Genomic DNA, 15,061 nt, shown 5'->3' on the forward strand with positions numbered 1-15,061 from the left:
TCTACATCCTGTGCTTCTCCTTTGCTACGCTTTAAACCAGATAAAAAGAGCTTTTAAACTCAGAAGATGAACGAAACAATTTCATTATCTTGTTTTGATATGATCACTAAGACAAATTTCATCCCCAAAGGACCATTGCCATTTTTAATTCTAAAAGATGAAAAAATGATATATGTTTCATAAATGTGACGTATTTATTGTTTTCTGGGAGAACGTCTATATGTGATTAACCACTAAAAGTATTCCCAAAATGCTCCAGAGAAGAAATTCTGACTTTAAATATATTAACATCAATACTGACATTCAGTATTTGTATTTTCTTTCTTTTTTTTGTGCATTTGAAAATAATGATTAATAGGGCACTGGTTAGCTCAACTGGTTGAGCAGGCATCCATTTTGCTAAGGTTGAAGCTCCTTGAAGCACCCGTCCCCGATTCGAGTCCCAGCTCAAGACGCTTTGCTGCATGTCCTCCCTCTCTCTGCCCTCATTTCCTGTTGAGAAACTTTCAAATAAAGGCTTTAAAAGACTCCTTTATAAAATTTTACTGATCACAACAAATTATCTGATAATGGTATAATTACATTCTGATGAATATTAATATTCATCAGAATGTAATACAACATCAATAATAATATTATTGCCATTATTATTATTATTACATGTACAAATTTTTCTTTCCTCTTTGTTTTACTGTATTCTGCTGCTTAGATTCACATAATTAATATGCTATATAATACGTGTATTGTTTTTTTTAAAATGTAAACAAACAAAGGAAAAGTCACACTGGGAAAATTAATGCTCCGTCGCCACCTAGTGGCAGAGCACAATTACTGCTGGTGTGTTTAAAGTTGGCCCTGACAGCCGACCGGAGGCAGCTCGAGACACTTTCTCCAACATGGCAACCAGGTGGGGAATCTGCAGCGCGGGGAAGATCAGTCATGATTTCTCTGTGGCTCTGAAAACTCTTCCAGCTGAGGACCATCAGGTATTTCTGCTGGCTGACAGTGATACAAATGCAAGCCGTCTCTTTGACTCACTGAGGCGTCTCCCTTCGTGCTGAATTGTAATCCGGTAATTCGGCTGACCACGAGTTCAGTTAAAAACAACTACTTGGAACCTATTAAAGACAAACAGCCACTAAAAGAAGCCAGTGGCTTTTACAAGCTGTATAAGATAACCACCGGAGGAGAGTTAACTGCGACACTAGTTTGCATTTGTTAAGACATGAATGCCATTGCACTTTTACCGTAAAGGACGCACTACAGGGGCATATATTCTTTATTTATTTATTGGATCATAGACACACATTGAGATTAAATAAAGAGAAATAACACACATGTTTTCTCCTATAGCTACGGAGTGATGCCTTAAAGAAAAGTTTAAAAAGAAAAGGCAATGGACTTTGGTCTCCAGCAATAAGGAAGTATGACAGCAATGAGCCTCTCGGTGAGGTAACAGGAGTACTGGAACTCATCTGGGACTGTATTCACAGGTCGTGGCTGTGGCCGCTCGCAAGTTGGAGGATGCTCAGGAGTTTGCCAAAAAGCACAGCATCTCCCGAGCTTACGGCAGCTACGAGGAGCTGGCCAGAGACCCAGATATAGGTCAGTGTCCGTCAGAGGTCGGAGGTCAGACTGTTTGCCTTCTGCTGTCTCTGCTTTGTGCACCAGATGTAAGCTGCCTGCTGCGGTGCTCAGTGCGAGCTGAGACTTCACAAATCAGTTTACCGGGCCTCCTCTTGATTTCCCTTAACTTCCAATTAACTTTGACGCACAATCATTTTAATTTCCTGTTGAAATTTCCATCTTAGATGTTTTTAACAGCCTGAATACCCCATTGTCCTTAAGCATTCTCTCTGCTCTGTGCCTTCATGTGTGTGCAGATGTGGTGTATGTTGGGACTATCCACCCGCATCATCTGAAGGTCTGTCAGCTCTTTACGAATGCCAAGAAGAATGTGCTGTGTGAGAAGCCGCTGGCCATGAACACCAAGGAGGTGAAAGAGATCCTGGACTCGGCCAAGAGGAACGACGTCTTCCTCATGGAGGTGAACGGCAGACGTGAGAGAAAAAGATGATTTCTCTTTAATGGCGGCATGATCTGCTCAACCAAAAAAACCCAAAAACAATCAAACAAACAAAAAGGCCCATTTTCAGCTTAACTTTGCACACTTAGTTATATGTAGTCAAACAGCTCTTGCTCTTGTGTGATGCGTCGGATTATGATTTGCATTTATGCAAACATCAAATTTATATGATATTCATCTTATAAGAAACCCTCAGTCTCCCGAATACCCTCTACAAAATTTTAGATTATTTTGAGATGACTGAGTGTTATTCACACAGATTTAGAGACCTGCAATGTAACTGTATAAAATACCTCCTGTCCTCTTTCCAGGCTGTCTGGACCCGCTTTTTCCCAGTTTCTGTGGAGATCAGACGGCTGCTGGCTGAGGGGGAGCTGGGCAAGGTGAAGATGGTCAGATCAGAATTCGGGGAGCCCCTGATGCACGTTCCAAGAGCAGTGCAGAAGGATCTGGGAGGAGGAGCGATACTAGATCTTGGCATCTACTGCCTGCAGTTCATATTCATGGTGTACAATGGAGAGAAGCCAGTGAGCATCCAAGCCACCGGGGTCTGCCTGGAGACAGGTAATGAATTAACAGGATGGTTAAAATTCATTTATAGAACCGTATTTATATTTATGTATGCACATGCTTTTATAAGTCACTGTGCCCATTTCCCATTTCCTCTGAACTATATAAAGAGATCAGGAGTGGCTCGAGACTTTTGCATAGTACTGAGCATTTATACACAGTAATAATGTATGTTAAAGTGTACCAGCAATAGTAGAACTGGCTTGCTCAGTCTGGGTGTCTTTTTCTGAGATGTTTGACATAGTTACTCTTAAGCTACTAATAAAAGTTTCCTGTAATGCTCAGTAACATTCTCATCACTGTTTCATATTTAAATGCATCTAGCATGCATTTTGCTCCTACAGGGACACGTTCATAGCTGCCCCTCACATTTTAAGAGTGGGAGCAGCCACTTTACCACCTGAGCCAGCCTCAGTACCACTTTGACTTCCTCTGTGTGTGAACTGAGGTCAACCTTCAGTGTGTCTGCTCAGTTCTGATAAAACTTTCTCTCAAGTTTCTCACTTTTGTCTGACAAACTAAACACTACACTCGAACAATCATTTAATTTACCGTTTTTTGCGTCTCACTGACTTCGCCTTTTTTTTTTTTTGCTGAAATTCTATGTATTTGTATGCAATTGTAGGAGTGGATGAGACTGTGACCGTCACCCTTAAGTTCTCTAAGGACAGAATGGCGGTGTTGACTTGCTCTTCGGGGGTGCAGCTGCCCAATGAGGCCCTTGTTGCAGGAACAAAGGGCACACTTAAGGTAAGTCACCAGAGGAAGATGACTGCATACTTTCAAATTGTCTGAAACACAACATCATCTCCTGCTTTGAGGATTTATAAACTTGTTCAATAAATCAAATAATATATGAGGAAACTCGAGAATGAAATGTGTAACCCAAAAAACAAAATCAAAGTATGTAGTGTTGTCGTTGTGCGATTACGTTTGTGCGTGGCCTTTTCTTTAGGTTCCCAGCCACATGTGGTGCCCCACATCATTAGTGGTGAATTTAAAGGAGACCAAGTACCCAGTGCCAGAACCCTATTTGCCCCTCAACTTCAAGAACAGTACCGGGATGCGTTACGAAGCTGAGGAGGTCCGACAGTGTTTGCTCAAAGGTACTGTGGCATTTAGCGTGTCTGTATTCATATTACTAGAGAAAAAGCTAATCTCTTCAAATCAGAGGGATCTGATGTGCACTAAAAGTTAATGGGTTGGGCCGTGTGTGTCAGTGGGTTAATGATAAACAGAGTGCAAAGCACTTAGTTTAACATGGCTCAGGTTAAAGGTCACTATATATTACAGAGCCTTTTCTGAAATCTTAACAAGTCTTGCTGTCTGTTTGCTCCCACTTATCAGTATCTCCTTCCTTGTAGGGCTGAAGGAGAGTGCAGTTATGTCTCACGCTGACTCTCTCCTGCTGGCTGAGGTGGAGGATGAGATTCGCCGGCAGGTGGGGGTGGTGTACAGCCAGGACTGCCAGTGAATGTTTAACATGACCTCACACTGTGATTGAAGAGGACCAGTTTGTCGTTGAGTGTCTTGCTCTTCTCCATCAGCTTGTTCTGATAACCCTAACCCAAATAAATTTTCTGTCAGATTTCCTAAAATGTCAAGTCTACATTTTCTTTCCTGTGAATGCTCCACTCCCTGTCCAGTTATTGTAGTAGGACCACCCATTAGTGTACCTTTGTGGTTATTCAAACAAAATATTAGCCAGTTGAATTCTGGCAGGTGCTCATCACATTTTTTTTTTTTATTGGTGGAACTCTAGTCTTGATGGACAGCTCAGTACACCAGTTAGACTACAGTGGGTCACCAAGACCCTCCCTTGAGCCAATATTATACTCGGTTATGTAGTTTTTGTTTATTTCTCCTCCTTTAATTGTATTTTGTTGCATGTAAAAACACGTATTTTGTATGTGTTCAATGAAACAATGGAAAAAATCTTTTAAAAAACGAAGGGAAAAAGGGGAGACGTCACAGTTAAAAACCAACGCTTTGTCGCCCCCCTGTGGTAGAGGGCAGTTGCTGCTCCTATCTGACAGAAATGACCAGCATGGCGACCAGGTGGGGAATCTGTAGCGCGGGGAAGATCAGTCATGACTTCGCTGTGGCTCTGAAAACTCTCCCTGCTGAGGACCACCAGGTATTTCTGTCAGCAGCAGTGCAGACATTAATTCACCCTGTGATTGAAATGCAAAACGTCCCCTCAGGACTCTCTGAAGCTACTACCTCTTTCGTGTTGACTGCCTCTCAGTATTTTGGCTGGTCATAAAGAAGTGGTGTTGAAATGTATCCCGTCAGTTTAACTGACTAAATGTTGAGGAAACCGCTGAGTGAGTTTGTGTAATCCACATGTCTCAGTCAGCACATTATCAACACGAGGTACGTTGTTGCCGTAAATGACAAACTAAGTGGGAACTGTGATTTTTGGCACTTCATTAGGGCGTATGCTTTTAATAATTATATAGTTATGCTGAGAAAAACAACGATTAGGAAAACACTTAACGGCTGTTCAAGTACAGCGGAAGTTGTACTGAAGGCTAACATGTTTAAGTGTTTCATTACATAGAGGAGCAATGAAGTATTTGCCAAGAGAATAAAAGATTATTTGTTACGTTTTGCAGACAGTTTAAAGAATAATGTATAAGTACAAACAAAAATAACACCTGAGCACATATTTACTGCTTTACAGATGCAGAGTGATCCCATCATGAAAACTTTAAAAAGAAAGAGCAATGGCAGTTTGCTTACAGCAATAAGGAAGTATGACAGCGATGAGCCTCTCGGTGAGGTAACAGGAGTACTGGAACTCATCTGGGACTGTATTCACAGGTTGTGGCTGTGGCCGCTCGCAAGTTGGGGGATGCTCAGGAGTTTGCCAAAAAGCACAGCATCTCCCGAGCTTACGGCAGCTACGAGGAGCTGGCCAGAGACCCAGATATAGGTCAGTGTCTGTCAGAGGTCAGAGGTCAGACTGTTTGCCTTCTGCTGTCTCTGCTTTGTACACCAGATGTAAGCTCAGTCTGAGCTGAGACTTTACAACTACCCTCACTAAGCAATTTAGTTTAACATACCCACAATCATTTGATGTTATTTTTATTGATTTTTTTTTTTTCTTCTCAAACAGTCTTGTGAAGAAGAAAATCCACTTTCAGTTTCAGTTCTATGGCTTCACATAAAACATTATGTTCTAAAAAAATCATTTGCTTCTTGCCCGGTCTTAAAATCAGGCAAAGACAGCCTCAGATGAACGACATCACACGACATATTACACTGTGTAACAACTTGCACAGCCAAAATGAAGAAGCAGTGTGTGAATAACTAAGCATATCTTTCCTTTTTTTCATTGGACTCTCTCAATCTTAAATATGCAAATTAATCACAATACAAATAGAAATAAAGCTTAATAAGTATGGCTTGTTTGGAAGGGTTGCTCGGGAAAAGTCTCTTATCTATAAAAAGAACATGGCAGCACAGCTTAGATTTGTAAAGTTGTATCTGAAGAAACCACTTAACTTCTGGAACAATATCCTCTGGTCAGTTGAGACTAAGGTAGAGATGATTGGTCATAATGCACAGTGGCAAAAATCCAAGAAAGTATACCATCACAAACTGTCTGGCACAGTGGTGGAGGGGTGATGATTTGGGCTTGTTTTGCAGCTGCAGGACCTCTTTCAGTCATTGAGTCGACCGTGAACTGCTCTGTACACCAAAGTATCTTAGACTCAAATGTGAAGCCATCTGGATGACAGCTAAATATTTGTTGAAAAATGTGAGAGCCCTGAAAAACTGCGTTCAAGTATTTAAAACATTACAACAATACATGCCCAGTAATATTGTTGTAATGTTTTAAATATTTGAACACAGTTTTTCTAGAGAATATAATTGTTTTGTATATGGGATTATCGTCCATCGACTCTTTTGGGCTTTCACATGCGCAAGCATACAACCAGCCGGTGAGTTACATGCTGTTTATAAAGTTGTTTTGTAACGTCCCCATGCCAGTAATGTGAGAACCATGCATTTGGTTTTGATGGTAAGGCTTGTGACTTTATTGTCGGATGGTTTATAAAGTGGTGTGACGTTTCTGCTGTGTGCAAGTTGTTGTTTTACGTGGAAGGGTTAGCAGTTGCCCCTTAGCCACCACGTATTAGCCTCGCATGACAGGGTGTGCGAACAGCGCGATCTCCACACAGGGAGCGCAGATTTGCACCTCTCTGTGTCCTACTATCAGTATTTGACAACCTCTAGCAATGGAAACGCGCTTCAAATGCCCCGGAGTTCCCCTTTAAGATAAAACTAAATGCTAAAAGCTATACACTACTTTTGGATTCATTTTTGGATTTTGCGTACAAATGCGATTAATCGTGATTAATCAGGGAAATCATGTGATTAATTAGATTTAAAAATTTTATCGTTGCCCAGCCCTAATAAATATTAGAGAGGTTGGTTGGGCCAACCACAGATCACGTGCAGCTCCAGAGTCAAAGATGCCGGCTGAGGGGGACAGGGGAGGGAGACTAAGCGCAAACTACCAGATGGCAAAGTTCATGATATATTATGTTGGCGTATTGAGTGCATGGGATTTGAAAGAGAGAGGACATGAAGGGAGGTTCTTGGTGCATCATGGCAAGTCTCCAACAGGATTGGTCCTTAGCAGCATAATGAAGTGGTGGTTCTGAGTCACCTGAGGTGGTAGTAACTCAACACTTTATCGACAAGGAAGGTTTTAAAAATCAAATAGTATTTCTTAAAAGGTGAGAACTTTCTGAATGCACCATAACACAACAACATTAGGAGAAGTGTGCCACTCCTTCAGTAATAATGTGTTTAGTTTTGGTGATGTTAGGTCCTCAAGCAATGGGGGAAATTCAGTGTATCATTCTATAATGTAATTTGTCAAAGCTGCTATAATTGTCATGTTTCCTCCTCACCATTTTACATGATTCACATGCACTTTTTTGCCACAAATTGGAGCTTGTAAAGCTTTTGTCCCAGTTTTGTTTAGTTATTCTACCTCATCTATAAGGTCTGCTACTTTCATGTGCCACAGTGAAGATCAAACTTCAGTGTTTACTCATATTTCACTTTTTTTCATCATTATCACGAAATGATCCTTTTGTGTTTTGATATTTCTTCATCCAGTGGGCATCGTTCATTTGTATGTTATTGTAGGAGTGGATGAGACTGGTGCTGTCATCCTGAAGTTCTCCAACAATAGAATGGCAGTGTTTACTTACTCCTCAGGTTTAGAGCTGCCCAATGACGCTGTTATTGTGGGAACAAAGGGCATAATTAGGGTAAGTCATCACAAGAGGGTTGTCTTATCATATAAGACCAAATTGTATTCACCTGACGTAATGTATATAAAAATTTGAACTTTTTACAATTTATTTTTGTTTCACTTTCAGGTGCCTGGACGGATTTGGTGCCCCACATCATTAGTGGTGAATGGGAAGGAGACCCTGTACCCAATACCAGAACCTTGTTTGCCTCTAAACTTCATTAACAGTACAGGGATGCGTTATGAAGCAGAAGAGGTCCGACAGTGTTTGCTCAAAGGTATCGTGACGTTCAGTAGTTTTTAGTCTGCATCCATGTTCGGATTTGTTATTCATATATTTCCAAATCATCAGTGTTTTTAGGATTTTCAGGTGGATACTCAGTGTCTGAATAGTTAGACACAAATTTGCCACAAGGTGGCATCAGAAACACAGAATGATCTTATTGGCCCTTCACTGTTCCTGCAGACAGATTGATTAGCATGTTTCCCTTGTAGGGCTGAAGGAGAGTGCAGTTATTTCTCACGCTGACTCTCTTCTGCTGGCTGAGGTGGAGGATGAGATTCGAAGGCAGGTGGGGGTGGTGTACAGCCAGGACTGCCAATAAATATTTCACATGAACTCGCATTGTGATGGAAAATAACTTCTTGTTGATGCAGCATCCCTAATGTGTGTCCTTAACTGCTACTTAAGTTTAATGTGTACGTTTGACTGACTTGATGTCATTGTATGCAAAACGTGATTTTTGACATAGCTTAAAATTTTTTTATGCACCATCACTTTTACTTTGTGAGCATAAATATAAAGGACTTGCATACAATTGTAGTAACCTATTGAAATAATCATAAACTCACTGAACACATTGTCTGACTACACGCTGAAACACTGATACCTTCAATCATTTATAAAATAAAAGTTTCTGCTGTCCTCTGGCCTGCTTGTGCTGTTCCTGATGGGGGGGGGGGGGCATTGCTTCTCCCCGCTGCTCGCGGCCTCACCCACCTGTGGCCACGTCTTGACTCCCGGGGCGCTTTCCCAGGGGCACTGGGGCAGGTGCTGGCCCACTGCGGTTGGCTGTCTGGGGCGCCTGGCCCTCTCGGGTGTTGGGCGGGGCCCCTGCCGGGGCGTTTTGGTGGCGATCGGGCTCGCGGGGGCCGGTTCCGGCGCGCGGCCCATGTCTGGGTGGCGGGGGCCTGGCGGGGCTGGTAGGCTGCCGCCTCTGGTCGCCGGGGGGGCTCTGCCCGATGCTCGTGGGGGCTCTGCCCGATGCTTGTGGGGGCTCTGTCCGGGAGCTTCCTCTGCTGTCTTCTGGGGGATGCGTGGTTGTCCCTATGGTGGGGTTCCCGGGTTCTGTGCTCCTTGGGGGCTGTTGGTGGCCTGGGTCTGGGGGCCCTCTCGGCCTGCTTCTGATTGCTGGGGGGGGGGTTGTGACACTATACACTGATATTTAAGCATGGTTATTATGTGGGACCATCTATGTGTATTGCATGTTCATGCACACACACTCACACACACACATTCATTAGCCCAGTAGCATGCTCACTAAGCAGTTGTTGTGCTGTCCTGTGGTTTAAGGTCACCTGTGTATTATATGAGATTGCTGCTGCTTGTGTTTTTTTGTTTGTGTGTTTGTTCTCTGCTTGTCTGCTTACAGGTGCTCCTGGTGCTTCTAAGGTTGGATTCCCCACAAAAGCCGTGAATCGTCTTCAGTTTTGTTTTTAAAGGTGTAGCAGCTGGTTGTCGTATTTTTCATTGTTTTTTATGTTTGTCTCTTCATGTTTCTGTTCCTTTTTTCTCTTCTTCGCTTTCCCTCTCTCTCTGTCCCCCGGTCCGGTTCGGCACTATTATCATATCATGTTAAATATTGTAACAAAAATAAATAAATAAAAATGAGGAGTTGATGGGCATCAAGGGAAGCTTTACATTCATAAAGCTTCCCTTGGCATAGCAAATGTGTTTAGCATAAACGGTATTCAGATTACAATTCTGCTGCCATAATGCTGGACAGGACAAGGGAAAAAAATAAAATAAATAAAAAAATAAAATAAAAGTTTCATTCTAAGGTTTTACATGTATGGTGAATCATCTTGTCCTTTCTGGGTCTAAACTTTAGGGAAATATAACCACAGATTAACAACACAACACGACGTATAACTGTGCCATTATTTATTGAATGAAACAGAAGCAATGTGTGAACAACTATGTACACATCTTAAATCAGTAGCTTGTAGAGCAAACTTAAGCTGCAAAAACATTAGGTAATTACTTTATGTATGACGTTGTCAGTCTCACACATCATTGTGGAGGAATTTTGGCCCACTTTTCTTTAGTTGCCTCAGTCCATTGAAGTTTGCAGACATTGGCTTATATACACAGCTCTTGTAAGGATTTGTCAAAATGTTTAAATTAGGTTGAGGTCTGGACTTTTGGTCATGGCAACACCTTTTCTTTTCTTCTTCATTCATTCTGTTGTAGATGTGATTATGTGCTTGGGATCATTGTCCTGGCACATGACACAATTTGGACCAAGCTTCAGGTGTTTGAGAGTTCATGTTTGACTCAAGGAGTGCACGGTGCCCAAACCTTCAGCCCTCCACTTCTGCTTGACAGTTGATAGGAGGTGTTTGTTCTGATATGCTGTGTTTGGTTTTTTGCCAAACATGGCTATCTCACATTATGCACATATTACAACAGCTTGGCACAGCAGCAAAAGAGTCAGATTGCCAATCTGGCTTTCCTGCAGCCCAGAACTGTCACCCACTGAAAACAGTTGATTCATTATGAAACAAAGATGACTATTAAGGAGGAAATGAACTGTTGAACTGTTAAAATCTTCGATATGACGCAAGAACGGGTAAACGTGTCACTTTCAAAACTGCAGCGGCCGGTTTCCTCAGCTCCCAAATGTAAGCACTCTGATTAAAAAGAACCACTAATGAACCTAAAATGCATGTTTTTGGTTGGTGGGAGAAAGTCAGCGTACCCGAATAACCGATGCATGCACAGGGAGAACATACAAACTCCACACAGAAAAAACAGTCGTGATTCAAACTAGGGACCTTTATTGTTGTGAGGTGACACTGCCAACCACCACACCACCATGCAGTCTCAAAATCTCCTGGCATCAAATTAAATTTTTACAAAAAAAAATTCAATAAAAGTAAAAAAAAAAAGTCTTTCTTACATCTAAAAATATTAGTCAATAACAGCTTTTCTTTTTGATTTACATTTTATACCCTTTTTTTTTTCATTATTGTGTGAGTACCAATCAACTCCCTGAGCCCAGTCATGCCAAAGAGACAGATGAAGATGAATTCGTCCTGTCAGAGTGAAGCTTAAAAACTAATTTTATACCTGAGAATGTTTGGGAACCAGTTAACCAAACATTTCTAGAATGTTGAATTTTTTCTGTTTTAGCTTTGTATTTTTATGGAAAATATATTTATTTCAAATCACTTTATATATGCATTTGGTTGAATACAAGAATATATTTTAATTATTATCATATTTATCATTATTGAATATTTAAAGCCAGGCAATTAAAATCAACGCTTTGTCGCCCCCTTGTGGTAGAGGGCAGTCGCTGCTCCTCTCTGACAGAAATGACCAGCATGGCGACCAGGTGGGGAATCTGTAGCGCGGGGAGGATCAGTCATGACTTCGCTGTGGCTCTGAAAACTCTTCCTGCTGTGGACCATCAGGTATTTCTGTCAGCAACAGTTCAGACATTAATTAACCTTGTAATGCAAATCCAAGATGTCCCCTCCTCAGGACTCATTGAAACTACTTCTTCCGCGTTGACTGGCTCCGAGTATTTTTGCGCTGACAATAAACCAGTTTTTAACATTTGAAGTGCTTGTATTGTTAAGATATATCCCGTTGAACCCATTAACTAAATGCAACAGATGCCGTTCGGTGAGCTTGTGTAATCTACTTGTTACAGCCTGAACATTGTCAACACAAGGTTGTGCACTTTTACCGTAAGTTACAGACTACATGGGAATTTGTGATTTTGCTAAATCCAATGATTACGCTACATTAACATCAATACGTGTATAATTCAGCCATCGTCACAGTCAAACAACAATTAGAACAAACATTCAACTCCTTTATAAGTGCAGTAAAAGTTGTACTGAAGGCTAAACTTTTTGTTTGTGTGTATGAGTGAAGACATCATGTAGATGTGACATAGAGGTGCCATTAAGAAAGCTTGAATGCCAAGAGAGGATAATTTATAGAACAATGCAGACATTTATCATCATATGTAAAGGGACAGTCGTTTGGATATTATGGATAACACACTGATAGGAATGCAACAGCAATGAGCCTCTCGGTGAGGTAACAGGAGTACTGGAACTCATCTGGGACTGTATTCACAGGTTGTGGCTGTGGCCGCTCGCAAGTTGGAGGATGCTCAGGAGTTTGCCAAAAAGCACAGCATCTCCCGAGCTTACGGCAGCTACGAGGAGCTGGCCAGAGACCCAGATATAGGTCAGTGTCGGTCAGAGGTCGGAGGTCAGACTGTTTGCCTTCTGCTGTCTCTGCTTTGTGCACCAGATGTAAGCTGCCTGCTGCGGTGCTCAGTCCGAGCTGAGACTTCACAAATCAGTTTACCGGGCCTCCTCTTGATTTCCCTTAACTTCCAATTAACTTTGACGCACAATCATTTTAATTTCCTGTTGAAATTTCCATCTTAGATGTTTTTAACAGCCTGAATACCCCATTGTCCTTAAGCATTCTCTCTGCTCTGTGCCTTCATGTGTGTGCAGATGTGGTGTATGTTGGGACTATCCACCCGCATCATCTGAAGGTCTGTCAGCTCTTTACGAATGCCAAGAAGAATGTGCTGTGTGAGAAGCCGCTGGCCATGAACACCAAGGAGGTGAAAGAGATCCTGGACTCGGCCAAGAGGAACGACGTCTTCCTCATGGAGGTGAGCGGCAGACGTGAGAGCTGTATTTTTGCCTTTTCCACTTCTCTTTAATAACCAATTTTAGGTGCAGAATGATTAATGTCAACCAGCTACACTGAAAACATTACACTCTGAAAAACAGCATTAATATTTCAGTATTTTCATGTACTATTGTTTTCAATACCGTTGTTAAAATTCTTGCATCGGTGAGAGCCTTACCAGTCTAGCGGTTTCAACTCTTTCCTGTGAGTTGAGTTTATTTTAAGTTTATGCAGTGTAACACGGATTTAGAGACCTGCAATGTAACGTATGTATGTATATATATATATATGTATATATATAAAATGTATAAAATACCTCCTGTCCTCTTTCCAGGCTGTCTGGACCCGCTTTTTCCCAGTTTCTGTGGAGGTCAGACGGCTGCTGGCTGAGGGGGAGCTGGGCGAGGTGAAGATGGTCAGATCTGACTTTGGTGTACCGGTGTTACACGTACCAAGATTAGTGCAGAAGGAGCTGGGAGGAGGAGCATTGCTAAGTATTGGCATGTACTGCCTGCAGTTTGTATGCATGGTGTACAATGGAGAGAAGCCAGAGAGCATCCAAGCCACCGGGGTCTGCCTGGAGACAGGTAATGAATTAACAGGATGGTGAAGTGTAATTGACACACAGGAAATATCGAAACACTTTTTTTCTGGTGTGATCAAAGTAAGATTGAATGTTTGGCCTCTATTCTGTACCTCATGTCAAGCACCGTGGTTGCAGTATTATGCTCTGGTGTTAGTAGCAGGGACAGAAAGACATGTCAGGACTGAGGGAAAGCCAAATACAATATTTGTAAAGGAGATAGTGAAGTGCAGGGTAAGTGTTAAGGTCGGAGATGCTCTCTGAAGAGCTAGGTCTTCAAGAGAAGTTCTGGTAGCGCTCGGGTGGTCATTCCACCATCATGGAACGACACATGAAAAGAATCTGACGCTCAAATTGTCTTGAGCGTGGTGTAGGCACTGCTAGACGACAATCTCCTTCGACGACCGAGTTTTTCCAGCTTTAAAGCTACTAGAACTCCTACAAAGTAGTTTTAGGACCTCATCTATTATTTCTGTGTCTCATGTGTCACAGTAAAGGCTAAACAATTACTTATGTGTTTCACTTTTATTTACAGACTTCCTTTATTTTAAAATCCGTTCATCAAATATGAATCACCTACCTGTATGTTTTTTTTTTTTAGGAGTGGATGAGACCGTGGTCGTCACTCTTAAGTTCTCCAAGAACAAAATGGCAGTCTTTACTTACTCTTCAGGTATACAGCTACCAAATGATGCAGTAATTGTGGGAACAAAGGGCACCATCAGGGTAAGTCGTGAAGAGGGTTGTATTACCAACTTTGCCCAAATGCCACGAATCTCTGACATCACGGGTAGGAAAAAAAAAGTACTTTTTTTTTTGCCTGTTCAGATCCCAACTCAGATGTGGTGCCCCACATCAGTAGTGGTGAACGGGAAGGAGACCCAGTACCCACTGCCAGAACCTTGTTTGCCTCTAAACTTCCTCAACAGTACAGGGATGCGTTATGAAGCGGAGGAGGTTCGACAGTGTTTGCTCAAAGGTATCAGGACATTCAACATTTTTAAGTCTGCATTTAAGTTTAGATTTGTTATTCATATAATGCCAAACTAGTGTTTTTAGGATTTTCAGGAGGATACTCGGTGTCTGAATAGTTAGACACAAATTTGCCACAAGGTGGCATCAGAAACACAGAATGATCTTATTGGCCCTTCACTGTTCCTGCAGACAGATTGATTAGCATGTTTCCCTTGTAGGGCTGAAGGAGAGTGCAGTTATGTCTCACGCCGACTCTCTTCTGCTGGCTGAGGTGGAGGATGAGATTCGAAGGCAGGTGGGGGTGGTGTACAGCCAGGACTGCCAATAAATATTTCACATGAACTCACTGCGGAGAATAACTTGTTCTTGGTGATGAAGTGGGATTTTGTATTCATACACTACAACAAAAATGTCTTTTTCCCCCCTTCATGGCTGACCTCATTAGGGTTTATTTGTTCTGTTAAAGGTGCCAATGTTTTTTTTTGTTTGTTTTTTTACACAAGTGATATGTCATTTTTACCTTGTGAACATAAATATTAAAGAAAAACAAAAACTGTATTTGAGTTATTAAGACTATCAGAAATTGACTGAATGCTTTGTGCAATTACACACCTCAAC

General features: G+C 41.8%; 3 protein-coding genes across 3 annotated transcripts; all 3 read left to right on the forward strand.

Moving 5' to 3' along the window:
- The first annotated feature begins 838 nt into the window (after nt 1-838).
- On the forward strand, nt 839-4,248 carry LOC142379309 (trans-1,2-dihydrobenzene-1,2-diol dehydrogenase-like). The gene is made up of 7 exons (XM_075464453.1): nt 839-986; nt 1,494-1,605; nt 1,884-2,047; nt 2,398-2,650; nt 3,282-3,406; nt 3,612-3,762; nt 4,021-4,248. Exons 1-7 carry the CDS (start codon nt 897-899, stop codon nt 4,128-4,130), a joined length of 1,005 nt encoding a protein of 334 aa, XP_075320568.1. The 5' UTR covers nt 839-896; the 3' UTR covers nt 4,131-4,248.
- Nucleotides 4,249-4,696: 448 nt separating this feature from the next.
- Nucleotides 4,697-9,260, forward strand: LOC142379320 (trans-1,2-dihydrobenzene-1,2-diol dehydrogenase-like). Its single transcript, XM_075464463.1, has 5 exons — nt 4,697-4,793; nt 5,483-5,594; nt 7,796-7,950; nt 8,062-8,212; nt 8,430-9,260. Exons 1-5 carry the CDS (start codon nt 4,704-4,706, stop codon nt 8,537-8,539), a joined length of 618 nt encoding a protein of 205 aa, XP_075320578.1. The 5' UTR covers nt 4,697-4,703; the 3' UTR covers nt 8,540-9,260.
- A 147-nt stretch (nt 9,261-9,407) lies between these two features.
- On the forward strand, nt 9,408-15,001 carry LOC142379299 (trans-1,2-dihydrobenzene-1,2-diol dehydrogenase-like). Its single transcript, XM_075464442.1, has 8 exons — nt 9,408-9,656; nt 11,506-11,633; nt 12,312-12,423; nt 12,702-12,865; nt 13,220-13,472; nt 14,070-14,194; nt 14,297-14,447; nt 14,662-15,001. Exons 2-8 carry the CDS (start codon nt 11,535-11,537, stop codon nt 14,769-14,771), a joined length of 1,014 nt encoding a protein of 337 aa, XP_075320557.1. The 5' UTR covers nt 9,408-9,656; nt 11,506-11,534; the 3' UTR covers nt 14,772-15,001.
- The last annotated feature ends 60 nt before the right edge of the window (nt 15,002-15,061 follow it).

Source organism: Odontesthes bonariensis, chromosome 1 (assembly GCF_027942865.1).
Source record: "Odontesthes bonariensis isolate fOdoBon6 chromosome 1, fOdoBon6.hap1, whole genome shotgun sequence".
Lineage (NCBI taxonomy): Eukaryota > Metazoa > Chordata > Actinopteri > Atheriniformes > Atherinopsidae > Odontesthes > Odontesthes bonariensis.